The sequence below is a fragment of the Brachionichthys hirsutus genome, chromosome 20 (genome assembly GCF_040956055.1).
Source record: "Brachionichthys hirsutus isolate HB-005 chromosome 20, CSIRO-AGI_Bhir_v1, whole genome shotgun sequence".
NCBI lineage: Eukaryota > Metazoa > Chordata > Actinopteri > Lophiiformes > Brachionichthyidae > Brachionichthys > Brachionichthys hirsutus.
The window spans coordinates 1,998,274-2,023,561 of NC_090916.1; the positions used below are offsets into that span (position 1 = coordinate 1,998,274).

The window sequence follows — 25,288 nt, forward strand, 5'->3', positions numbered from 1 at the left end:
GCATTGCTTTTGTAAGCTGCAGTATTTTTTGGCACGGCGAGTTTCTGTTTAAGGCCCTTTGATTTTGTCAAAAGCAACACAGAGCTTGAAAATAACAGCACGAGAAAAACAACCTGCACCCGGCTGTTCTGTGCTGCTCGGCAACAGAGGACACGGTGGCGTGCAAATCACACGAGCGATGACAGACCCTGGCGGATAATGGATCGGGGTAGATGATTCACCAGTCACACACTGTTCCTCACAAGCACAGTTTGGATCCAGACAGCTGCCACTCATGACTTGATGCATTTTACACCTCAAAATGTTTTTTTAAAAAGGTCACATATTATACTCTTTTTCCACAACTTAACACAGTTCCCAAACACATATATGCAGTATCTGTGACAGTCTCTGGTCAAAATAGCAAACGGTCTCAAACAGCTCTGTCAGAAACGCCTCTGAAAAGGCAACCAAAACTAAACTCATAGCGCGCACGCTCTCAGCTGCACGCTACCATGGTAACCGGTGAGGTTTTACTTGATTACAGAGCTACGCAAACTACGCACGATTGACTGTACGGTTTAATTTTGTAGTTTTTGGGTTGGTAATGACCCAAAAGCACAAAAATATGAGTCTATAAACACGGGAGACGGGGGTTTTTTTCACAATATGTCCCCTTTATTATTCAGGGCTTGTTGGGACAGGAATAACTTATAACGGTCCTTTTTAATTCTTTAACTTTGACCTTTCCCTAAGGTTTACAGCATTTTCCTGTCATGTCAAGGCTGTTGTCGATAGGATATCCTCTCTCGCTGAGAGGATGAGCGACATCCTGCCCTTTACTGCCTCAATATTCCCCGTGGGGCAAAAAAATACAGTAAAAAAAAATAATCTATAAATCTATGTATAACTTTAAACACTCATTCGTGTTCTTGAAGACAAGATTGTAATTGCCTCGTCTTCATCTACTTATCCGACAGCGATACCAAATAGCAAATACTATATAATACATACAATACATGCACAACAGTTTGCAAGAATTTGGTTGAACTCCAAGTGAAACAATATTTAAATTAATATAATTTGAGTTGATTAGTTGATAGCAATGAATAGCTGCTCTTGCTTTGTAGCCTGCTCTTTCTCCCCATCTGCATCAGGCTATCTCAGCAGAGAGGCTGGCATGGATAAATCCACATTAGGGGATCATCCACTAAAGTCTGCTAGTTGAACAACATGTCTGTCTGTGAGGTGGGGTATTAATTCTGCACCTGCAATGCATAAAGCCCCTCCAATCTGCCTGGATGGATTCCTGATAGCTGTACAAGTTTATCCTGTTTTTGTAGGAAATGAATAAATTCAATGAATTTCACTGGATCTGGAGGAGAGACGGTCAAACAGCAGGTTTTCAGCATCCTTTGAGTCAAAAACACTGGAATAAAGCTCCAATATATGGAAGCAATGCAAAAAGATTTGGCAATAATGGCGACCTGTATCCAAAAACTATTTTTGAGTAGATATGCAGCTGTCCTGCGCAGCCTGGCAAGATGAAAAAAAGCTTCTGAATCCAATTTCAATTCTTGTCTATCTTGGCACGGTTAATGGAAAGTACATCAAGCATAAAGATCAGAGCTATGGCACAAAAAAATGTTTTTTAACATTCATAGCATCTGTGTGTCTGAACAGTTTGTTTAAGTGGAGAAATGGAAATGAGACATTTTAAGCACCTGTAAAGGCAGCTTTTCCCTCGGGATTCGAGTGCAGTGATGCACAAGATGAGCCGGTCACTGAGGCCGAATGAGGAAGCGGCTTTAGACGCATCGATTTACGGAGAATTTGTGCACGGCAAAACTACTGCGAGCAGCATTGATTGGTGCACAAGAATCAATGTTCTGTCAGGAAAGTGTAGATTACAGGTGGCCTTTTGGGAAACAGTGGCATGCAAATCAATCGCATCATGCATGCAGCAGAACAGCGACAGCACCTGCTTTAAAGGGCAATGAGTCAGCAAAGTAAGTACCAAAAACACAAACATATTAGATTCCGTGTGAATGCGAATGATGCCAGAAGTCAGTCCTTCAGCACATTAGGATACTGCTGGTCAGTTTAGACACATTGTGAATCAGCAGGGCTTCCATCAAGGATACGAGGGTAATTGAAATGAAGGTCAGCCAGCAGACTCCATCAGATGCGGTAACATACACCGTCACCCGTGTCTGAAGATTTCACTCGCTGAGCAATCAAAAAGGAAAAAGGCAACAAAAGGGAACCGCACAAGACTGCAGTCCATTCTAGAGATGTCTTTGTTCCAGAACTGTTACTCAACTTGCACACGCAGGAAACAGAAGGCAAATTAGATATGCTGCAAAAAACGTTATATGTAGTGTGACAGTTGTGTTTTTATTTACTCATCTAGTGTGTATGGGCCTGGTGGATCCATAACCTTCTGCCGGAGTACGTTTATTAATAAAAATTTTATTTTATTTGCTGTGACAGCAAAAAAAGTTGGAAATAGTTCTGTTTTTCTTGAACTAATAATACATGACACAATAATTCCTCTAACAACTAACAGAAATGTTTTTTTTTTACTTTGCCAAGAAGTGAAAAGCAAACATGTTTTCATTTAAATGTTACCAAAAAATTTTTCAACTAATTTAAACTGACTGTTGGAGCCAGAACTATAACAAAGCAGATATAATTATGTATCTCCTTGTAAGGAAACACTTGTGTTTCCCCAGATTTGTGACGAGTGAAGAAGCCGGAAGCAAACTTGAACATCCCGACACAGAGACACATTGTCCCAGCCTTAGTGCAATAAGCAGGGGAAAGGTCACATGATTAAGAAGAGCTGCCTCCAAGAATATAAGATGAAAAAGCCCAAGAGAATTAGGCTGCAATTAGTGAGGGAACACAGTGAGAAGGAAATCTTGAAGGAAATCTCACACATGAATGGAAACAAGAAGAGAGTACAGAGCCCATAAACAGGAAGACGCGTTTTGTCGCAGAAACGCATCATCATGTGCGTAGACGGAACTGTGGCACTGCAGTGCCATCTGTGGATGCCATCAGTTTCTTTGTCATACATGCTCATGACATCCTGTGAGGGGAACAATCTCCATGATGAGTCCAGCCACTCATCATCTGCTTTAAATAAATAAATATATTCATCTTCTGTGTCTTCCCGCCTTACATTCGGCGTGGCTGTAAATGTGCGCTTGTGAAGAGGAACAGTGGTTTGACAAATTTAAAGAACTAACTTCCCAATGGAATGACTTGCTTCAATGTGGGAAGCAGTTGATCGGTGTGTCCATGTGAAGAAAAGAATTGAGTCCCAAATGGGAATGATACTCCAAATGGATCCCAAAATAATCTAGAGAATCAAAAAAGAAGCAAAAGCATAGTAACGCTTTGTGGAGACCCGGTAAGGGAAGGCACACGATAGGAAACAGTAAAACTACAAACTAAAAAAGGACCTCAGTCTCCCTATATTGTTATTAAAGATAATGGCCCTGCATTTATTTTATTTCTATTTTTAGAATCCTTAACCATGAAAACAAACCTTTAGCAACATGATTCACATTGATATCAATATTAGTTTAGAGGTTATTCACAAAAAGCACTCACTCGTGCAGCAATGGCTGATCCCTCTGGCTCCGTGTACCAGGATGGCCGAGTGGTTAAGGCGTTGGACTTAAGATCCAATGGATGTTTGTCCGCGTGGGTTCGAACCCCACTCCTGGTAAATTGTTTTGGGAATTTGGCAGCAGTGGCCCAGTGGGTTGGGCCTTGAAATCCATTGTCCAGAGAACTGTCCAGAGAGGCGGGAGCTGATTAGGTGAGATGTGTAACAGGTGCGTCTCGTTCAGTTCAACGATGCCACCGCAGCTGTGCAGGGGCAGAAATCAACCTGCAGCAAAGGTCACCATAGCAACCCTGACAAATGGGGTCAAAATGTATGTGTAATGATATTTTCCTGGGCTCATTTTTCATGATAGTACATATCGGACCGCTTATGAATGTGATTTTTAGTGAGTGAATTGAATCAGGATTTTACAAGATAGGATTTATTTTTTTTAAGCCTCCATTATAATTAAATGGGAAAATCCAGATCACGACAGTATCCGCAATCTGGATCCAAACTGGATGAAATGTGGTGGTAAGATAGAGGCCCCCTTCCTACATGACTGTGTCAAATTCCATAAACATCAGCCAATAATCAACCAAGAAATTCAGGAACAAATTTTGAAGCTCTATTTACCGGTACTGCAATGTTACAGAAAACTTTAAACTGATCCAGAATCCAGGATCTCTTATGGATCATCACCAAAATGTAATCAATTATTCCTGGTAAGTTCCCCAATATTTCCTGAAAATTTCGTGAAGATCAAGTTCGATGAAGTTTAATTCTTTTAATTTTTATAAATATGTTTTATGAGGTATGGAGAGGACAAAATATATTATAGAATATGTAATTATTTCAAGTTCATATGCTGTAGAATATTTCTATTTTAATGTGGTAATACGTGTTATTAAAGTTATACTATAGTGGTATAAGATAAGGTAGCGGTCGAGTGTTGACGCTGAATGTATACATAGTAAAGGGGTAGGATTAAATAAGTATCGACTTCCTCATACTCCTTTTGAACATGATGTTTTGGTTGTGGTTGTGAAGCTGTTTTTCATTTGTTGTGTATTTAATTTACTGGGGAAATTCCTGTGCTATCAGATATTGATCGTCTCTCACTCTCCGGGAAAAATCAAACTAGAGGTGAAAGATATCAAGAAAAGTGTACGAGGGCTGAACCCAGCAAAAACTCCTGGACCCGTAAGAATCTACTCGCAGTATTAAAATTAAAGGTGTAAGTAAATAATGGATACAGCATCATTACCTAAGATATGGAAGCAGGCTTGCATCACAGCAATATAAAAAAAGGAAGGAAGGACCCTCCAACTATCAATATGCCAGTTTGACTGCTCTACCCTTCAAGATGATGGAATTAGAGAAAAAAATATTTGTGCATTTGAAGTCCAACAAACATTTAGGCAATATGGCTTTATCAGTGGGCGCTCCATGACTCGACAGCTGCTAAAAGGTCGACACACATGCACTGAAATTGTGGCGTTGGAGCAAAAGGGTATTATGAAGACTCCGCAGGCAACTATAGCATTTTTGCCCAAGAGAGGCTAAAGGACTTCATGTACAAAAACCCGCGTCACAGGAAGTAAGAGGCCTGCTGATCATCTGTCTGTCTGCACCCACGTTAGAGAGTCGGTAGTCAATCCTCTCACACTGGGCACAGCAGAAACTTCCCACAGAGGTATTCCCAGAAGACATCAATAGCAGACATTATTGAACCTACAATTTTGGATCAGAGCTTTTTTTAATGCAGTGGGCTGGTTGAGGGCCCAGGGTCTACAATAACAGACATTTGCGCTGATTTCACCTGACAATAAAGCACTCCACGGTGCAATACCTGAACCACACAATGCAATGTTTGCAAGAAGGTTAAAGTAGATGGGGCATGTTGCATTATCTATTCCCCTATTTTAAAATGACTTTTCAGTTTACTCGTAAAAAGGACATTTGCAACAGCTGGTCAAAGAAGGAAAGTCATATTTAATAACAAAGGACAATTGCTTAGAAAATTCGTAATGATGCACATGTGGGTGAAACTTCGAGTGGAGGTGCCTCACAGAAAGACAACAGTATATTCTTTCTTTCTGGCCCCTCTGCTGTTCACTTTGATCCTATAATCCTGTTTACGCAGGTTGTTTGATGTAACTGACAGCAGGTAAATACAAATAGTGTGGAGTCCACTTCAGGACAAATGTGCTGTACATCCTCTGGGCCTCTGTGGTCAATGCATTTAACTCTAGATTTCAATTTGTTTTTTTCGGCTGGAAGGAAACATCTGAGTGCGGGTCCTTTCCCCTTGGAATAATGCTATTGCTTTCAAGTGACTTTTTTTGGGATGATGTGGGGGAAATGGTCTCAGTCGTCACAGGCATTAAGAAGAAAGGAACAAACCGATTTTATCCAGATTACCAAATTCAAATCAATCCTTTTTTTCTCAGCTGGCAAACGCTTGAATGTATTTGAACGTCATCGGTCTTAAAAGCATTACGTTTCTTCAGCAAGCACCAGATATAGCTGCAGACCGCCTGGAAGCAGAATGTCAAAATATCTCTTAAACGCTTCATATTTTTGGCCCATTGCCATGTGGATGGTTGCGTCACTATAGCAACAGAGAAACAAATATCTGTGAAAGCAATAATTCCAAGTAGTTCACTCTATTTTAATGATCAAATTTGCATTAAATGTTTTGTTTCCTTTTTTTCCCCCATGATGAAGTTTCTACTATCAACACATGACTGAATGTAATGAGGTTGCATTGATTCTGTTTCATATATGGGGGAGGGGGGGGGCACCTCTTGCGGTCTTTGATTATTATTATTTTTTAATATCAGAAGTCACGGTCCCAACCAGAGAAGTCCTCTTCGGCTTTAGAGTGATCAAGAGGGAATCGATCAAAGTTTATGTAGCAGGGGCCCTGGAGGAGAAGAAGAAAAAAATAAAAATCTGTGGCTCCATTTAACATGCATTTTGTTCTATGTAAACAGAGAGTGCTTGAAAAGTCTCAGAGGTGCTAAATAAACTTTGCCGAGCACTTTTGGCTTTGAATTTGTTATTAATATTCAAATAAACCACACAAAGACCTGCTGGGTCAGATTTCAAGCATCAGATGCCAACATAGTATGGCAGCAATTTATACAACAAAATACAGTATCCAGAGTCTAAGTGCATAGAAACAGACCTACCGGTATTTGTTTTTGTTGTTGTTTAGTTTGTTAGTCTTTGCTTGAAACACTACATTTATAAAGTGTCATGTGCACAGTGGTTTCTGAAAATTCAAAAGCAGGATCTGCGACATCAGAATCATCATCAGAGTAGAAGAGCACTCGGAGAGCGCAGACCTCCACCAAGCAGCTCGTTCCCCTCATAATTAGATTCACACCATCCACATGGTGATCTGGATCATCACCAAAAGGTTCTCAATAGTTCATGGCATCCATGACCAGTAAATGTGAATCGGAGTTGATTATTTTTAACTGATTTTTGAATCCGTAAACGGGGTTTTCAATGTTACAATTATATATTTCTTACTGACTTGATTCTGGATCCGATCCGGATTCAATTCGGAGGTGAGATAGAAGTCCCCGGAGGTAACAATCATTATAAAATATCATCTATGGGAGATTCATGCACATTGAATCCGATTTCCCATTTGAAAGTCAGGATTGCTGTCATGACGTTCAAGTTTGTAATAATTTGATGTGCTATAGTGGCCTGTAGATCCTTGCACATTTTTTAATGCATGTTCACCATTATGATGCAAAAGGGCGGACAGTAAGTGAAGTGATTCAACAAACTACTCTCTGAACCAATTTTTTTTTTTCGTCCTGTCGCCACATGAAAGCCAGAGGACAATAGACACACTCAGCCAGCGGGCTTTTTGACTTGCCTTGCGTATGAGGCGGACTGTGGGGGCGTCGAGCTGGCCGACGCGCAGCTTGTGCCAGTTCATGCTGCTAAACCACCTGACGGGAAAGGCGAAGAAAAGCCGGTCACGCTTAGTTCAAAAGCTCAGCCAGTCAGAAAATTAAACTGTCAAGAAAGTAAGCCAGGAGCCGAATAAGCCTTTGCAAACTAAGGGTCATGAGTATCACGCTTATTTGACCTCTTAACCACGCGTACGGCACGTTGCTATGGTTACCTGTGATGCCGGACATCTTTGATCCCATTCTTGGTGTTTCCCAGCCTCTGACCAGGTCGAGGTCTACAAACACCAAATTTCAACAGATTGTTCATTTAAATTCACAACTTTTCCATTTATCTTAACTGTCAAGATAAATACATGTAATATGTGCTACATGATGCATATTCCACCCTGGGATTTAGTCTATGTAATGCACAGACGTTTCCCACATGAATTATGCATCACCCACTTCTTGATTCTTGATTGATTCCATTTCAGCCCAATCGCATTTTAGCCTTGATTATGGCTGGTTCACCTGCACAGTTTACTGATGATGGATTTGGCTGCTTCACTCAAGTAAGGTGGATACTTGAGCACCCCATCCAAAATCTTGGCATAAATCTTCTGAGGCTCTGAGCTTGAAAAGGGAGGGCTGACCATACAACAGAGAAGAAAGAGAATGTTCAATCTTTAGGCCATTTCATGTATAATTTCTCCAGCTGCTGCTGCTGGGAAGTCACAATCTGTGACTGGAGATGCTGAATTTAGCTGTCAGTCACACTTCCCTGCTGCCATCTGCTGGCTGACATTGAATCATTCATTCATTATTGTTCTCGATTCACAATAATTGCTTGATTCTATTCACAAAATATATTGTTTTGCTTATTTAAACAAACTTATGAGCCACAAAAGACAGAAGAATAGCTTGTATTCATGTCGGTATTACCTCCCAACTAGTAGTTCATAGATCAGGATACCAAGGGACCAAAAGTCAACTGCAAAGTCATGCCCCTGGTTCTTGATGATCTCTGGCGCGATGTACTCAGGAGTGCCAACAAATGAGTAGGTTTTCTCACCGTGCACCATCTCCTTGGCAAAACCAAAGTCCACCTGCACAGAAATACACACATGCAAAAAGATGAATAAAAAAGAGGGAGGGAGGGAAACACAAATCTTTTGCTTACCAGTCGTGCAAATCAAGATGCATGAAGGGCAATAATTATATTGTTTAGTTCACAACAGTACGCAATATACATTTATGTTAAATGATGATGATGATGATGTCACAGCAAAACAAACACAAAAATAGAAGAAGAGCAAAGAGCAGCTCACCAAGCATTAATGCTCTTATTCTCAGTAGCTGCTCGAGTCTAACCAAACAAATGTGTGACCTTGTCAAAATAAAATATATAAATTCTAAGTACCAGTATATAAAATGGATTTCCCACAGGCCACCAGTGACAACCCATTGCCCCTTACTGGTGAGAACGTCACCTGCCATTCCTTTCCTAGCAGAAAACTGCAAAGGAAAAAGCTGAGACGCGTCCTAACACACACGATGACGGGTGCATTTCATGAACACGAGACTTGTCCCGACCAGAACTCACCAGTTTGACATAACCCTTCATGTCAAGCATCAGGTTCTCAGGCTTCAGGTCTCTGTACATGATGCTCTTCTTATGGAGATAGGCGTAGGCCTCCACCACGCAGGCAGTGCAGAAAACCGAGATGGGTTCCTCAAAACGGCCTCTGAGCAGAGATACAAGAAGCCCAAATGTCCTACCAAATTTTCTGAAATCAATCCTTTACTTCAAAATAGCCAGCTTGTCTCCATTGTGTCCACTGCTGCTGTTTTGTGATGTGTCTGTACTTATGTCATTACTGTTACATGTAGCACGACTTCACCGAGAAACATTCCTAGTCAGTGAACCCTCACTGACAATGGCAATAAACACCTTCTGATTCTGATTCTGATTCTGATTCTGATTGTGGAATAATCCCATTTAGTGTTGCAAAACAAAAGAGGTGAGATGGTGGATTTTCTTTGTTTGTTTTCTCACACTTCTTTGAGTTTGGTCCATATCTCTCCTCCACCACAGAATTCCATTACCATGTAGATGTACCGCGTGTCTTTGAAAGCACCTTGAAGCCTGCAGGGAGAGAGTAAAGAAGCAGATGAAATAAACACCAACACGAGAATATTGTGTACATGAAGCTGTATTCATGTGTTGCACTGATGTTGTGCGATACCTGACGATGAAGTCACACTGGATGGCCTTCAGGATCTTCTTCTCAAACAGCATGTGCTCCTCCTGTCGCTTGTCAACAATGTGCTTCTTGCTGACTTTCTTCACGGCATAATACGTCCCGTGGTTCACCGTCGTCACCTTCGGGTGATTAAAAAGACATATTGCTAAACCTTGAATAGTAACTGATATTTTTTTTTTTTTTATCTTTAAATATAAATATAATATAATTTAAATGTAACATAAAAGGCAAGAGGAAGGCAATCCTATCTTTTTTATGTACTTTTTCCTTCTCTTCATCTTAGACATGTTGTAGTGGAATACATTGTGCTGTATGTATGTCGCTAGAAAATATAAATAGAATGAAAGGCCATGAAATTCTACAAAATAAAAGATCACATATAGTGTTTAGCGTCTCTGCATTATCTTCCAGTCATTTTTATCTTCCATATTTTTGTTTTTCTAATGTTACGTTGCATCAATTAAGTTATTGAATATTGGTTTTATTTTTATTTCATTGTTAAATTTGTATTGTTAATTGTGAATGATTTATGTACTCAGGACTTTCAACGGAAACAAGACCGCAAGGGCTTTTTTGAAATGCTCCTCTTAGACAGGATGTTTGACTTTATTTGTACTGTAATACATGCTACTGTGTGACTGTACTTGTACTCTAACATTCTATCTAATAAATATATTCATTCATTCATAGTGCCCTGTCATCCCACTAGAACGCTGCGTTCCCAAAATGCGGGCGTACTGGTAGTTCCCACGATTTCAAAAGGTAATTTATAGAGGTAGAGCATTTTGTTATCATTCCCCTCGTCTCTGAAACAGCCTCCCAGTTCAAGTCAGGGGGGCAGACATGGCAGTCCCTCCACTTATACTCTCTTTGCCACCACTCAGTTTCCGTGTTAATATCCTAATTCCGGGGAGTTTTCCCGCCCCCCCAGGATCCCTCTGTTTTCCCAACTACTTCTTCTGCGGCCATGATTTGCAAACAAACAAATATATATATTCACCAGCTCAACACGGCCAAATCCTCCGACCCCAAGTGTGACGGGATCCCCCTGATGGCGACCCTCCTGATACAACACAGGAATGAGATCCTTAAACCTCAGAGTAGAACTGGGGCTGACGGGGACAGATGGGAAAATGTTAAACCGATGCCATTCAATAATGGCTGCATCCAAGTTTCGTCATCTCACACATCCACGCACCTCGACTTCACCGGCGCTTGAACCTCCTGCAGCACTTTAGAGCTGAACATAGAGAGGAAATAGGAGCAAAGACTTTGAGTGGAGGAAACGAATCGGGACCAGTCTCATGCCCAAACTATTCTCGCCAAGATGGAGGAGGAGATTTATGGTTAAATGAAAAGCGCTACACAGTATGCATACTCATCAAACAGCTCCAGGTGCTCTACGGGAATCGTTTCTTCAAATACCCTGAAGGAAAGGAAGGCGGGGTGAGCGAACTAGCTGGGCGACAATGACGGAGGGCATTTATTTCCTGTCTGTGGTTCCCGATAGAAATCACAGCTTCGGTTTAACAGTCTGAAGCTGATCAGATCCGACTCACTCCTTGTCGATGGAGAAACAGGTAACGGGGCCGTCAGCGGTGCAGGTGGCCGTCCTCAACACTTCCCTGTAACGCACCACACCAACATGACATGAGGATTGATGAGGAGTTGCATGTGTTTAGTTATTGGCTTAAATCTTTATGCAACACAAACCTGCATCTGAGAGAATCTAACTTGAATCTGTCTGTCCTAAATCAACATTAGACGCGTTTCCCGGGCGATCGGATCTTCATCGCATGCTGTACGCAAACATGATGTGATTCTTCTCTGGATTAGCTGCTGGGATTTTTTGTTTCTTTGACACCATCAACACCTTTTTTAGCAATTTAGACTCGTGCAATGTGTGGAATTTCCCTCTCCGTATTGGCAGAGCTTCCTCGACAGCTGCCAAGAGGAAGGTGCGCATTGGATGTTGTGTCAACTCAAACAAATGTCCTCGGGCACGTGTCGTGTCGCCATGGTTACCGTATAAGGGCCTGCTCCCCGAAATGCTCCCCTTTTCCCATCCTTCGAATTTGCTTTTGATGACCATTGACATTCTTAGTAACCAGGACCTGAGGGGGGGGGAACACACACACGAGGAGGAATTAGCTTTTTTTTATAATGCATTATACACTAGAACAGATTATATTTAACAGTCTGCAGGCATATATACGGTGCACCGTGTTACCTCTCCTTTGAGGATGATGTAGAATGTGTTTGCTTCTGCTCCTTCTCGAACGATGACATCTTTGTCCTGGTACTTTATCTAAGGACGAAAACAGAAATGATCATCAGCGCAATAGAGATCATATCAAAATGAAACGTCTGCTAAAAATGCATTGAGTGCATTTTGACTTGAAAAATGAAGGTTATGACTTGTAGGGCGTATGACGCTGGAAAAGGACCTTCAATACGGGACTAATTTAGTCTCCACCAGGCAGCCATTGGTGCAGGACGTGGTAAGGAAATTAAAGGTGGAAAAGTATTTTTCTTTAATATACAATATACTGCAAATGGCAGTATTATCAATTAATGCTTGCAAGTCTCAGTGGGACTACGTACACACCTCCTCCATTGAGTCAATGATTTTAGACAACTGGACATCATTCAGGTCCTTTAGCGTGCGAGACCTGTAACATATTTGAAAAAAAAAAATAGCTACCATGCTATAGAAATGTGACATAAGAAGAAATTGCAAAATCTCAATGCAAATCCGATAAACCTACGTCTTCAGGAAGCCCATGAGCTGCTCGCGGTTCTTTTTGGACTTGTTGGCTATGATGGTCCTGTAGGTCTGTCGCTCCATGCACCACAACCGTACCGCTGTCTTTGCTGTCGCACGAGTAAAAGAGGTGAAAGATTTTTAGAAAGGTAGTTAGAAGTACAAAGTTATCGTGGGAAAAGAGCGCAGATGTTGTTAGGGACTTAAATGAAGGGAAAAAAAACATGGAAATCATCATCTCCCATTCAGGGACCGAAACAAATCTTTATTTGGTGCATCTATATTTGCAGCAGCACCATGATTAATACCTGTAATGCAGATTGAAATAATAATCTATCGGCATGTGCTTCCGGGTTCTTCCCTAGAGTGGCTGACCTTTAACGGTGGCTGTCCGTTTACAGTTATACAGGATGGCCAACTCTCCAAAAATATCTCCAGTGGTGATGGTGCGGAGGTTCCTGCCTGCCTGGGTGACCTGGAGCTCGCCAGCTAAAGCGTGGGCGGAAAACAAAGCTGTTTTAAACAGGACAAAATAAAACAGGAAACGTAATTTGAATCAGCGATGTCCCTATACCTGCCACTATGTACATGCTGTTTCCTTCAGAGCCCTCTTTAATGACGTCGTCCCCTGGTTTGAAGTTGGACGTCGCTAAGAGGTCCACCATCATGGCGGTTTGCTCGTCGTCGAGGCGACTCAGGAAGTCGTTCTTCTGGATGGCTTTGACGATCAGATTTGTCTCACTGATGGTGGGAGGTGAAAGAGAATGAAGTCACCTTGGTCGTTGAGATCTTGGGCAGCTCCAAAGGCCACATTTATCAAAATTTCACATTATTATAGTACAGTGAGGGCAGCCAAGTGGCACAGTGAGGCGTCTCTTGCCTCAAATGACAAAGTAAAAGCCCTTTGACGACGCTGTTTACCAACCTAGCGGTCTTCTTGACCCTGTTGCGCGTGATCTCCAGGGTCTCTGGGATCGGTTCGGGGGCAATGACAGCAGCACGGCTCTTCCTGACCTCCGGCTCAATCTCATGAATATTCTGGGAGGGAAACTCTGAAGCAGACAAACAGCAGAGCACATCAGAAGAGTTCAATATTGAATCAAAGGTCACCTCGGTGGGTGTGGGTGTGTGTGTGTGTCCCAGAACTCACGTAAATCATGATATTGACTTTGCAGATCCTGTAAAAGCTTTTCTTTCTGCTGCAGTCGTTGTTCTGGGGAATAAAAGAAGATGCGTTTAATCTGCAGAATCTCACTGGGAACCTGCTGCTGCAGTGCATGATTTATATTCTTCAGGACATGGACTATAATAATGTCAGCTAGGAAGGAACTTATTTTTTTACAAACTGAAGCGGTGAATCTCTCCCCGTTGTTGCTTAAGGATGGATGAGTTTCGGAATCAATCGCTTTCAATGGCAGATGTTTAAACTCAAAATGGTCCAACAACAACAACAACTTTCCCAATCTCATGCTATCCTTGTCACAACCTTGATAATGCTCTATTCAGTCGTTGCACTGTTATGAGGTATGTGGGACGTGGCTTGTGTCTCTCTGTAATAAGCAAAACGTAAAATGCATCAATGGTACATTAGCCAGAACTGAGCCCATAAATGGTATGAACACACCTTTTTTTAACTGATGAAAGAAGAGACTTTGATCTTTTGTTTGATATGTTCTGTGTTTGCTTAGTCATAGAAAATAATATTCTGTGGGGATTGGAAAATCAGGGGCGAAAACAGGGGGACAGCATATAGCTGAGCTGAAAATGGCTGGCACTGGAAGAGTTACGTTTATTTTAAACAATGCAATGTTTCTGAATGTTGGCGCTCCGTATGGTTACGAGACCAAATTGATCCACGGCCAAATTGAATGTGATATTTGTGAGGCAGAAATTTATTGTTTCAACAGTTTCCAACATAAATGAATGTGAAAATGCTCAAGAAGTGATCACATTTCTGTGTTGGGAATATTTTACAGGGCATCCAGTCCCTTTTTGAATCCTGGTCAGAGCATTGCACAATAGCATGTTGCTGCATCACATTCTTAGCCCAGCTGCAGAACGCACGAGGATAGAATATGAATTTGTACTGCAACGTAATGCACAAGTTGTGTCTGCACCCACCAAGGTCTTTGTTTTGACTCTGCAGCTCCTGGTTGATCAGGCACTGCTTTTCAAGCTGCTGCTTCAGCTCCTCTAGTTGCTTCTCCATGACTACAGGGGGGGAGGGGAATAAAAAAAATTAATAAGTTAGATATGGGTTAAACGGATAAAGCCACAGCGTTTAATCAGTAGCGGGCAGATAAATTCAAGTGATGCACCTGAACAAAGGAATAAAACGAAGAGGCGGACAGGCTGATATGTTTAGAGGCTTGCACACACAAATCTTATTTCAAAATAGTCTGGTACCATGTTTTTGCTGAAGGCAATGAATTCTGTTCCACTTCCTGCGCACAGCGAGAGTCCTGCTAAATAATGCACACTAATAATGGCTAGTCAACAGGGGGCTGAATGCTGTCACACCCCTGCTCCTCTATTATTGCACCTGTGACTGATGATGGAACAAAAGGAGTGCTAAGATAAATACCTCGATTATTAGCTCCCTTTGTGCAGCCTGTGTGTATTGTGTGTATTTGCTAACGCATTGATTGACACAGATTCACACAACACCTCAGGCGTTTTTTTTTTTATCCACGGTGCATTGACTTTATAATTAGACTCCGCTAACAGGCCAAACGCCAGCGGTTACCAGCATTCTTAACACACACACACACACACACACCTCTGCTTGAGCCTAGCCCGAGTAGGACAGGTTAATTTGCCATTCGTCACGGTGCTCATCACATGACCCGAGTTACCGTGGCCTCAACCTGAACATTGGACGGCTCTCAGATTAGGTGCAATGTTAAAGCGAATCATAAAGTTCCTGAGCCACGGACCAACAAGCCGCGATGGGCGAATATAAATCAGCTCGTGTCACATAAATTGGATGTGATATTTTCCATTTGCTGTTAAAAAGTGGCAAAAAAAAAGGTGCGATCATCTCGCACCTCGCTTTTCAGATGTCAGGGATTTATAATCTGTGTGCAAACACAGTTTGTCAGATTTCCAGGATTTGCAGCAGTAACCAAATTTAAAGTGAGGGTAGATTGGGGGTAATAAGCTTTATTGCCCACCAGTCACCATTTAATGGACAACCACCGCTGCCGCCCCGCTTGCCCTTTAGCCCGGGGCGACTGAAGTTCACTCAGTGTTCCCATGAATAGAGTCGCACTTCCACTTGTGCATTTGGCTGTTTTGGTGACATATTTCAGGTACACACTGTTAAATTTGACACGTAATTTCTCGCAACGGACCTTTGTAAGTAAGCAGCTTTCACATTTCAGCAAGAGAACCGGAAATAGGAAATCAGCAAAGTCAAGACAGGCAGCTGACGAAGCGGGAGATATTTCTGTCTGCTTTTCCGCTGCACAGCAGAAAAAAAAAAACCCACGAGGACTGGACCGATCAACATTACATAGGCAGCGAAACGCACACTCCATACTGCCTCATTACTAATTCATGTCCAAGTGTAACTACAGCTGGATTCTCAGAAGATGCTCTGTAAACGAGCCCTTTCCTGGTTCTGCCAGCGCGTATTTAAGATGCACTCTTTCACCGAGCGTTAGGGGTTGTTTTGCTTCACATGCAGATCATATTTTTTCTGAATATAAAATACCGACAATTTGTGCAAAGTAAAAAAAAAAAGAACATTTGTACTTTAAACATATCCATCCAGAGCACCGATTAAACACAGAATAACATGTGATGCGTCGACAGATTAAATCCCATTGAGTCCCACTCACCTGCCGGATTTGTGTGGATGGAAGGTGGCACTCTGCTCAACCTACAAAGGTCACATGGATCATAGGAACCAAAGTAACACCCTCAACTCCTAATAAGGTCCACTTTACAGTTGGCGAGAAATATTCACTCTGTCCGGTTTCTACTTGACCCTCGAAGTGCAGTGTGCAGCCTGAACGCACCTGAGCACATACAAACATGCAGTCTGCGACCTCTCTGGCAGCAGCTACACGCTTTCTCAGCTTACATTGCAGCGTCCGCTCCACAGATTCACTATTTTTTTTACTTCCAGCTGTCTCTCACTTTCAATCTTTCCTCCTCTGTCTGTCAATCTCAGCGGCTCTGGTGTTGAATCATTAACAATAATCTCAGGTCCCTCCCATCACACCAGGTAGTGGAACACAGGCAGGAGGAGGAGGAGGGGGTGGATTGCAGAGAAAGATGAAACTGGGGGTTAAAATCTTATTCAAATCTTCTTTGGTCTGATGCATTGCGTTGGGTTTTCTTCATTTGGAAACACATCTGGAATCGCGTTTTGGGATTCTGTGACATTTACGAGTGGTTTGTCTTTAACCAATGACTCGGTTACAGGAGAACATTTAAGATGAGGTATAAATAATGGGGTCGTAGCTGTAAAAAAAAACAATGACAGAAAGAGGAACTGATGAGAAGGCTTTATGAGCAGCCAAAAAAAACAATTTGATGCGTTCCCTGTTAGATCGTCCACCTTGATATGTTTTATGAACCCATGATGATCATGCTGAGCGCTTTTCTTCTGAGAGTGACACAAATGACAGCAGCTGAGGGTGACCAGGTCTCACAGATTACACAGTATGAGCCACTTACTAAGTGTAGCCTCCCTTCAGTTCCTTTTTTCCCACACGCCTCTGAGTGATTATGAGACCGAAGGGTTACCATTGTGCCAGAGGGCGTAGGCTTTTGGTGTTCACAGTTAATTATTGATACCCTGTCTGGTTAATCAACGACATTAGTGACTTCACAACAAGTAGATAAAAAAAAAAAGGGCTCCGATTTCATTTATGGATCCGGAGGGAAGTCAATGACAGGCTGAGTGCGTTGACAAACATGGTGAAATGTTTCAATGAAAGAAAAGAAAAACGGCTCGAGTGTTGCTGTTCCCTCCAACCACCAAAGAGGTGTAAGATAAGGGGCAGAAACTACACAATTGAGTCGTCGCCATTCTTTAATTCAGTCTGATTCAATGACAAAACACAACTAATAAGTGGCTACAGCTTATATAGACACAAACACAGCAGTAATAGTAGCAGATTAGAGCTGATGAGGAAGTGAAGCCACCAGCTACAGTTCCAACACATTCAAGTGTTTGCAAGAATCAAGTCAAACGCTTGCTGGTAAAAATGATGCCCGTCATAGATTAATGCACAATAAACAGGTGCGTTCACATCATCAGAGCACATAATATATCCTTCAGCAAATACTCACATATTACTATTTCTATTCACACACACAGAATCACGGCAGATACTTCCCATGCAGACTGAATTTCTGGTGGTATTTGTGGCAGAAGATTCAGAACTACTTGCTATTCAGCTGTTTAACCCAGCTGTAATTCACACAGAGATTAAAATGCCACATTATTTACCTCTAACATAATGTATAATTTACATGTCAACAAAGCATTATTCAAAAATTGATTTCGAAAAATGAGGAAATCCCATGAAATCAAAGGCGCCTTTGTTTTGCACAGCTTCTCCAATTCTGTTCTCAAATCAAACCTGAAAGGATAAATCTGCCTTTGGGTGTTCTTGCAAATATGCCTGTTGAGAGTTTTAATGTTTGTGGTAATCCTGAAAGTAGCTCAGACAACTGAATTTGCCTCGGGGTCATACTCTAAGCATTGAGTAATCGTACAGAATGGAAGGAGGGCTAATGTACAGTATGTGGGTGTGTGTTTGTGGGTGTGTTTGTGGGGGGGGGGGTCTTTAAGGCTTGTAAAACATGTCAAAGAAACCACATTTTGCCAAAGAAGTGAAACGATACCTTTAAGACATTTGTGTTCTGATGTCATTCGGTTATATTACTACACAGGAACATTCAAAAGTCATCTAAAATCCAACCACTTCTCTAACAGCCATTATTTGTGTACAGTACTTGATTTTCAACTTAAATGATCAGGATGTCAAAACACAGCAACACACAATACAATTTCATTTGGTCGCATGATTTCTTTCCACATGAAATATGAGCTCTTGACTTTTATTTTTTATTGTATTTTTATGCTGAGAACCTGAGCTAGGAGGTAGAATAGCTTACTTACTCATGTAATTGTATACAGTTTGGTTATTCTCTGTGAAAGCCCAACACCTCTGTACGGTAAACAGCATGCTAAGCCGAACAACGCATTTCTTAAACAGTTTCGATGATGTCAGTGACTTCCCAGTCTTCATAACTCAGTTTCAGATTAAGAGCTGTGCGACGGGCTGGAAAAACAATCAGGTAATCGTCTCCTTGACGACACAGGCCTGCTTGATCTCCTGCGGATGTTCAAAGACGGCTCGGACAAACTGGCTGAAGACGCGCTCCGTGTAGTTCTCACCGCGGGGAAGCAAACCTTGCAGGAAGGCGCCATGTCCGCCATGCGCCGTAACCAACAGAGCAACATTGGGCAGGTCCTGGATGATGGCCAATGGGAAGGCTGCGTGGGCAAGATGCAATCAAATGTATTAAAAGTGACAATAAGTGAAAGCAAAGCAAATAAAATATTAAACAGGACGCATGGAAAATGTTTCATTAAGTCTATAGCCGTCTTTGGCATTGTTGACATGTTGTGTCAAGAATACTACCATGTTATATCATCTGAAAAGGCAGATGTGCTTTTTTTCTTCTTGTAAAATAATTGTTCATTCTTCATAGTTGATGGCTGCACATCGGACTCGAGTCGACTGAATCAGGCCGTCGCCGATGGAGTTTTATTTTGGAGTGCTTAGCTCGTATATTCTTTTAAAAAAAGGAGAGAATTTTAATTTCTAGACATTCTTCAGTAATTGCCACAGAATAGCTTGTTGTATTTTGTTAATTTCTACAGAAGAAGATTAATTTTGTTATTATTTTCAAACCCCCACTACCCCCATCGAGGAGCCCGAGGCTGTGGGCCTCCTAAGGCCTTGCTGTTGGGTTTGTTAGGTCCTGTAACTGAAAATTCTAAAATAAGCTATAAAACAAAGTTGATGTTAATCAACCTGTTTGTGACGCGTCCCCCTCCCAAATGAGAATCGATAAAGAAACGAATCGGTACACGAAATCAAAAATGGAATTGGAAAAGTGTAAACCTTATCAGTACTATACTTATGCTTAGCGGCAGGGTCTTCGGAACGCAACTCTGTCGTTAAGTGAGGACCAGCTGGACAAGAAAAATTCACTGGATAGTGAAATACAGGAACTCTATATATTATTTTCCTACTCTGTAAAGGGCATGTAGTACTTATTTACTGCAGACATTTCCATATAAATACTGAAGAAATACACAGAACAGACTAAAACAGACAAGGCCAACAATTGTGTTTGCATCAGGCTCGTTTACATGAAATGAAAAGTATGTCAGATCTGCCTTCAGAATTACTGAGAGCTCAAACCCACAGACGTGTTTCTGTGTTCATTTTGTTTCATTTTTGAAGGAAATTAAATAAATAAGAGCCAGACTAGATATTGCAACTGCATTAATAACGCTCCAGTTCAAGTCAAAATGTTGTCGTGACACCAACAGTCTCTTATTTCCCACTCACCGCTCTGAGGAGAGAAGGGATCATCTGCAGCGTTGAGACACAAGATGGGTACAGCCGTGTCGGGGAGTTTTCTGTCCGGGCTGGCGTCGCAGTAATATTCCGTCACTGATTTATATCCAAATTGCAAAACGGTGAAGCGTTCGTCAAACTCGCGGATCGTCTGTGACTAGAAGAGAGAGAGATGCATTAAAAGAGGTTGAAGAGAAGCTTCAATGAAAGAAATGTGATAAAAAAAAAACGGGCCTTACTTTCAAGACATAATCAATGTCTGCCACTTTCTCCAAAACCTTCCTGTGTCTGTGAGGAAAAAGATTTCTTCAGCAAAGTCAAGAACCCTGAAACTATAAAGCTAGACTTAAACTCCAGCGAAATGCAAACAGAAATAGGTTGAGCCCAACCGGTCGACGCTGCGACGCAGGCCGTTTGTGAGGTGCTTGTTGAAGAGCAGCCAGTTGAGCGGCTCTTCCAGCGAGGCAGTGGAAATCAGCCCGTTCCAAGGGACCGAAACGGTGAAACCCGCGACCATCCCCGATTCGGTGCCTTTTCGGGCCAGGTAGTTGAGCAACAACATGCTGCCCAGGAATAAAGACATGAAATAGCACTAAATGATTTAAAAAGTAAAAATTAAAAGAAGAGTAACTGAAGGAAAGGAAATCAATCAATGAAAACTTTCTGATATTTTCTCTGTCGGGTATCATTGCACATCAAATTCAAATGGTTACACAACTCACCCTCCCATAGACACGCCCACACCGAACAGAGGGGCTTGTGGGTAAAGTCCTTTGACGTGCTGCACCACGCACTCCAGGTCGGAGGTGCTGGACGCGCTGTAGGTCACAGGTGTCTGACGCGGACAGAGAGAGAAAGCGAGAGGGTGCGAGTCACAGACGTATTTATTTTTGACTGCTGTAGGGTGGAATTACTGCGCTGCTGAAGACGCCACGTAAAAGACACACATCAACACACGTTTGGCGCTTTAATAGTTTTCAGTTTCCCCTTTCTCTTCATGCAGACTGATAAACAGAGATCAATGTGGAAACTCTCAGAAGCGAAGCGAGCTAAACTCATTTCATGCTTTGTGCTCACCAACAATTCCTCCCCGGCAGCGCCTCGGTTGTTAAAGGCCACGCATCTAGTCAAGAAAACAAAAGGAAAGCAGGTAAAAAAAAAAAATTTAATCACATTAGACAGGAAACAGGTGGGGGGGGGCTCACCTGTAGCCGTGGCGAGTCGCCTGTCTAAAGGCATGGAGAACGTAAGACTGCTGGCTGTTCCCCATCAGACCGGGGAGGATCAGTACCGTGGGGCGGGTGGCCGACTCCGGGTAGGCCGCACTGCCCCGATTGTCCACCCAGTCCAGAGAGATTTGACCACCATCGACCGTACGGATCAGCTCACTGGGAGGCGAGAGGGACGGCTGCGTCACTGAAAGGCTAACGGGACGCTCTCTCAACAAAAACGAGCAGAACAGAACAGAGGGAACTCGGGGGGGGGGGGGTCATCCTACTTGCGGTAAGCGATTGGCGGTTTGGACTTGAGGATGGCGAACACCAGCGTTTGCAGCCTGCCCCCCCAGCACCACGGCGTGGGGCTGAAGTGCTCCGCCACCACAGGACAGTGCTCGTGGAGGAAGGCGCTGAAGCCCTTGCTCGACACCAGGGTGGGTGTCTGGGAGGAAGAGACACAATTACAAGGTACGACAACAAAAAGATGTACGTGTGTGTGTGTGTGTGTGTGTGTGTTCATGTGTGTGTGTGGGATTAATCATTTTGGATATATGGCTGTGTGTCTGTTTAGATTCTCAGTAATTCAGGTCGAGGTAAATCACGAAGAATCAACTGGACTTGTTCGCGTTAGATTTAAGACGTTTCACGTCTCGTCCAAGAGGCTTCTTCAGTTCTTATGAACTGATGGCGATACTTAGAAAACAAAGTAGCGAAATACAATATATTGATAACTGGTTTTTGAATCCGTAAATGGGGTTTTCAATGTTTATTTGTTTCCTTTTTTCCGGAAGAGATCCCGGATCTCCTCCGGATCATCGCTCTCATCTGTTCCTGGAAACATTCCCAACATTTCCTCAATAAATTCATTAAGATCTGTCTGTAACTTGTTGAGGAAGGTAATTAATTAATGAATTAGGTGATTAAAAGGGATAAATACATTCCAGATGAATAAGCTTCTTTTTATGAATGCACACATGCATACAGTGACGTCATAATTACGGTTCTGCCCGCAGTGACCGACCTGACACTTGCGACCCCACAGCAAGAACAAAGCGGCGGTAAGAGAGCAGATAAACGCCGTTTCCGTGGAAACGCACTCCCATTTCCTCCAGAGCTCCAGAAGCGACAGATACATGGCTGTTGTTAAAGCTAGCCCGGAAAGGCTTAGCTTGGCGCTCTGAAAATGACGTCAACAGACGTAGGAAGCTGCCTTCATCACGGCCAGCTGACGCGATCAGCTGCGATGATGACGATGAAGGCGAAGAGCCGGTGTTTTCTCCAGGAGCAGCGACTTCCGGCTTCTGAGTTCATGAATGACGATGGTTGGAGAGGAGCGCGTCACCTAATGACACGCCCCTTTCCCTTTCTTCTATTACGCGCGTCACGCAACGCCTGCTTCTAAATCATTTTGAAAGTCTGCGTTCACTTTGTTTTGTTCTTCTGCACATTTACACATTGATTATTATTGATTTTTATATTTTTCATAATTATTATAATATTATGCGCCTTCATGCAAGAAAAATATGAGATAAAACCATGTTTGGATGCTGATTCTGGACTGCTTTCTCACATTCACAAATGTACACATTAATTGACTATTAGTTTTGATTATTATTGATTAACTTTTAATGGGGGGGGTTAGACTGATAGACTGGATCCAAAGTGTCAAAAGTTCTCTTGTTGTAAAGCAAGAAGAGCCAAATGATTAAATAATGATTAAATATCTTAATTGGCACTGAGGGAATATCTTTTCCATAGAAGATGCTGTCTCCATTATGATTCTCAGAACCATATTGGAGCGCAACAGCACATCATAGCAAACAAATGTATACAAAAACACAAATAGGCAATATTGCATGGAAAGAATCTCACACCCATAACTTTTGGATAGCTTGCTTTATTTCAGATCTTTGAATTAGATGTGCGAAATTAAATAATACACGGGGGGAAACTAAAACTAGAAGATCAGCATTATGATTTAAACAGAGCCAGCAGCGAACTGCTTTTAAAAGCCGTCGACATTCACATTTAAATTAAACCTCAGTCTCTCACAGAAAGATAGATGATCTCGATCGAGTGGATTCGGTGGAACATTTGCAGGAACTCATTTATTCTAGTTGAGTGGGATTCCGGCAACCACCTCTGACTCAATGCCGCACTCGTCAGTTCCACGCTTGATCTTGAAAAATCCTGAAAGGAGAGGATGCAAACGGCATGACTCGCCACCATCGGACAGATAATGTGACGCGGGTCGGTTCTGGTTCTGCTGGTACCTTTATCTCCCCAGTCGGTGTTCCAGGAGTTTGCCACTAGCCAGTACGGCGTCCCGTTCTCCTCTCCCCAGCCCAGGAACTTCACGGCATGACCTCCCAGCTCTTCCCCTGTCACATGCTGGTACACACCTAAAGTCAAATGTAGAATGATAAAACAATTTAAAAGTCCCGGCGTCAGCGTTGACCTTGGTCCAACATAATTAGACACATTGTCTCATTTTAAAGAGGCTAATATCTCGGCCTCACCGCTCTTGTACAGCAGGAAATCTGCAAACACAGTGAACGCCGCCTCCACCGGGCCGTTCTTGTACAACTCAGTCATGATTTGCTCCTGTTGGGATGGGACGCTGTAGGAGTGTTTGCCTGCAAGGTGGGGGGGGGAGACACACACAGCAACACATCCCAGATAAACGAGTAGGTCAGGAGGGGGGGGGGGGGGGGGGGGATTTTAGATTATCCGTACCAAAGTGTTTGTCCTTCTGGTAGGATGGGGAGTATCCATCAATGCACTTCTCTTCACACTTGGGAGTGTCGTGTTCACCCTTGCAGGGAGGACGAGTTCCATTCGTGTGGTGCTCGCAGGGGGGGATGCTGTAGGGCCGGCAGCCTGCAAAAGCATCCGTTTCAGTCCAGAGGTGAAAGCGCTGCAGCTGTCTAAACCCATTCCAGTGCACACTCACCAACTTTGGAGCCATACAGGCCTCCCGTGACCAGCCCTGTCCTTGTCCAGAACGTCCAAGCTTCAGGGGGGAAACCACCGGAGCAGCTGCACCCAGAATGAGATTATAAAAACACCACAGGCGTCCAGCCAGAGTCCTCTGAAAAGAGCCGGTCCAGTCCATTCGTTTTTTGTTGCGCTGATGCTCACCCCATGCCACATTCTTGACAGCAGGACAGCAGATCTTCAACAGAGATCTCCAAAGAGATTTTACCGCCGCTGTGGATGCAGAGCCGGTCAGAAATGGCTTCAGCCGCAGCAAAGGCCTGGGCAGAATCAAAACGATGAGGTCAAAAGTGAGGTTTCCAGAGCTGAGTCTGTGTTCTTAGTTTGTCTCTGTTGCTGCGCATTACCCAACAGGAGCCGCAGGCTCCCTGGTCTCGGATCTGCTGGATTGTGGGGCAGCCGGGCCACTGTTGACGCGGGTCAAAGGTGTCCGGAAGCTTTATGTACTGAAGATCATAAACCCTGAGCACAAAAAGAAAGCCACTAAGAACTGCAGATACAATTACTGCTGACTGTCATCTGATCAGGCGTGCGTGCGTGTGTATGTGCGTACGTGTGTGTTCTATTATATTTATTGACATTATAAGATTAACATTACTGTAATACAGTTAAAGCAAAATTATTTCTGGTGCAAAAATGGAAAATCCTCATATTTGCGAGGACGGTACCACAAAATACATGAAAATGTGAAGTCCATCAACTCATTTCTGCACCGGTATAAAGTGTTGGGTAGTTGATTTTATTACAAAACAAAAGACCTCTGAGTTCCCTCTTAAGTAAATGAAACTTCTTAGTTCCATTCCAGCACTAGTAGTATTCCACTTACACCTCCGGCAGCCTGGGCCCTTTCAGAACAGTCCCAAACAGTCCTTTCACATAGCTCATATCAGCATCAAGGAAGTTCTGACCAGCCTG

At 42.7% G+C, this 25,288-nt stretch overlaps 1 protein-coding gene and 1 non-coding gene across 2 annotated transcripts in view; one reads left to right on the forward strand and one right to left on the reverse strand.

Moving 5' to 3' along the window:
* The first annotated feature begins 3,635 nt into the window (after positions 1 to 3,635).
* trnal-uaa (transfer RNA leucine (anticodon UAA)) lies at positions 3,636 to 3,718 on the forward strand. The gene has a single exon. It is a non-coding gene; the product is annotated as a tRNA-Leu (tRNA).
* Positions 3,719 to 6,440: 2,722 nt separating this feature from the next.
* LOC137909578 (uncharacterized) overlaps positions 6,441 to 25,288 on the reverse strand; it is a 19,406-nt gene continuing 558 nt past the window's right edge. The window contains 40 exon segments of the mRNA XM_068754041.1: positions 6,441 to 6,527; positions 7,500 to 7,575; positions 7,752 to 7,814; positions 8,050 to 8,166; positions 8,461 to 8,624; positions 9,122 to 9,263; positions 9,575 to 9,664; positions 9,765 to 9,901; positions 10,783 to 10,894; positions 10,981 to 11,022; positions 11,161 to 11,208; positions 11,342 to 11,407; positions 11,808 to 11,896; positions 12,013 to 12,090; positions 12,391 to 12,454; positions 12,551 to 12,656; positions 12,922 to 13,035; positions 13,121 to 13,287; positions 13,468 to 13,596; positions 13,693 to 13,759; positions 14,668 to 14,757; positions 16,517 to 16,568; positions 16,634 to 16,725; positions 16,728 to 16,833; positions 18,891 to 19,063; positions 20,151 to 20,316; positions 20,399 to 20,447; positions 20,549 to 20,722; positions 20,882 to 20,994; positions 21,237 to 21,282; positions 21,365 to 21,547; positions 21,658 to 21,818; positions 22,405 to 22,553; positions 23,422 to 23,778; positions 23,896 to 24,012; positions 24,113 to 24,256; positions 24,330 to 24,415; positions 24,518 to 24,633; positions 24,721 to 24,835; positions 25,200 to 25,285. Of these exon segments, the coding sequence (XP_068610142.1) occupies positions 6,441 to 6,527; positions 7,500 to 7,575; positions 7,752 to 7,814; positions 8,050 to 8,166; positions 8,461 to 8,624; positions 9,122 to 9,263; positions 9,575 to 9,664; positions 9,765 to 9,901; positions 10,783 to 10,894; positions 10,981 to 11,022; positions 11,161 to 11,208; positions 11,342 to 11,407; positions 11,808 to 11,896; positions 12,013 to 12,090; positions 12,391 to 12,454; positions 12,551 to 12,656; positions 12,922 to 13,035; positions 13,121 to 13,287; positions 13,468 to 13,596; positions 13,693 to 13,759; positions 14,668 to 14,757; positions 16,517 to 16,568; positions 16,634 to 16,725; positions 16,728 to 16,833; positions 18,891 to 19,063; positions 20,151 to 20,316; positions 20,399 to 20,447; positions 20,549 to 20,722; positions 20,882 to 20,994; positions 21,237 to 21,282; positions 21,365 to 21,547; positions 21,658 to 21,818; positions 22,405 to 22,553; positions 23,422 to 23,778; positions 23,896 to 24,012; positions 24,113 to 24,256; positions 24,330 to 24,415; positions 24,518 to 24,633; positions 24,721 to 24,835; positions 25,200 to 25,285 (4,533 nt within the window).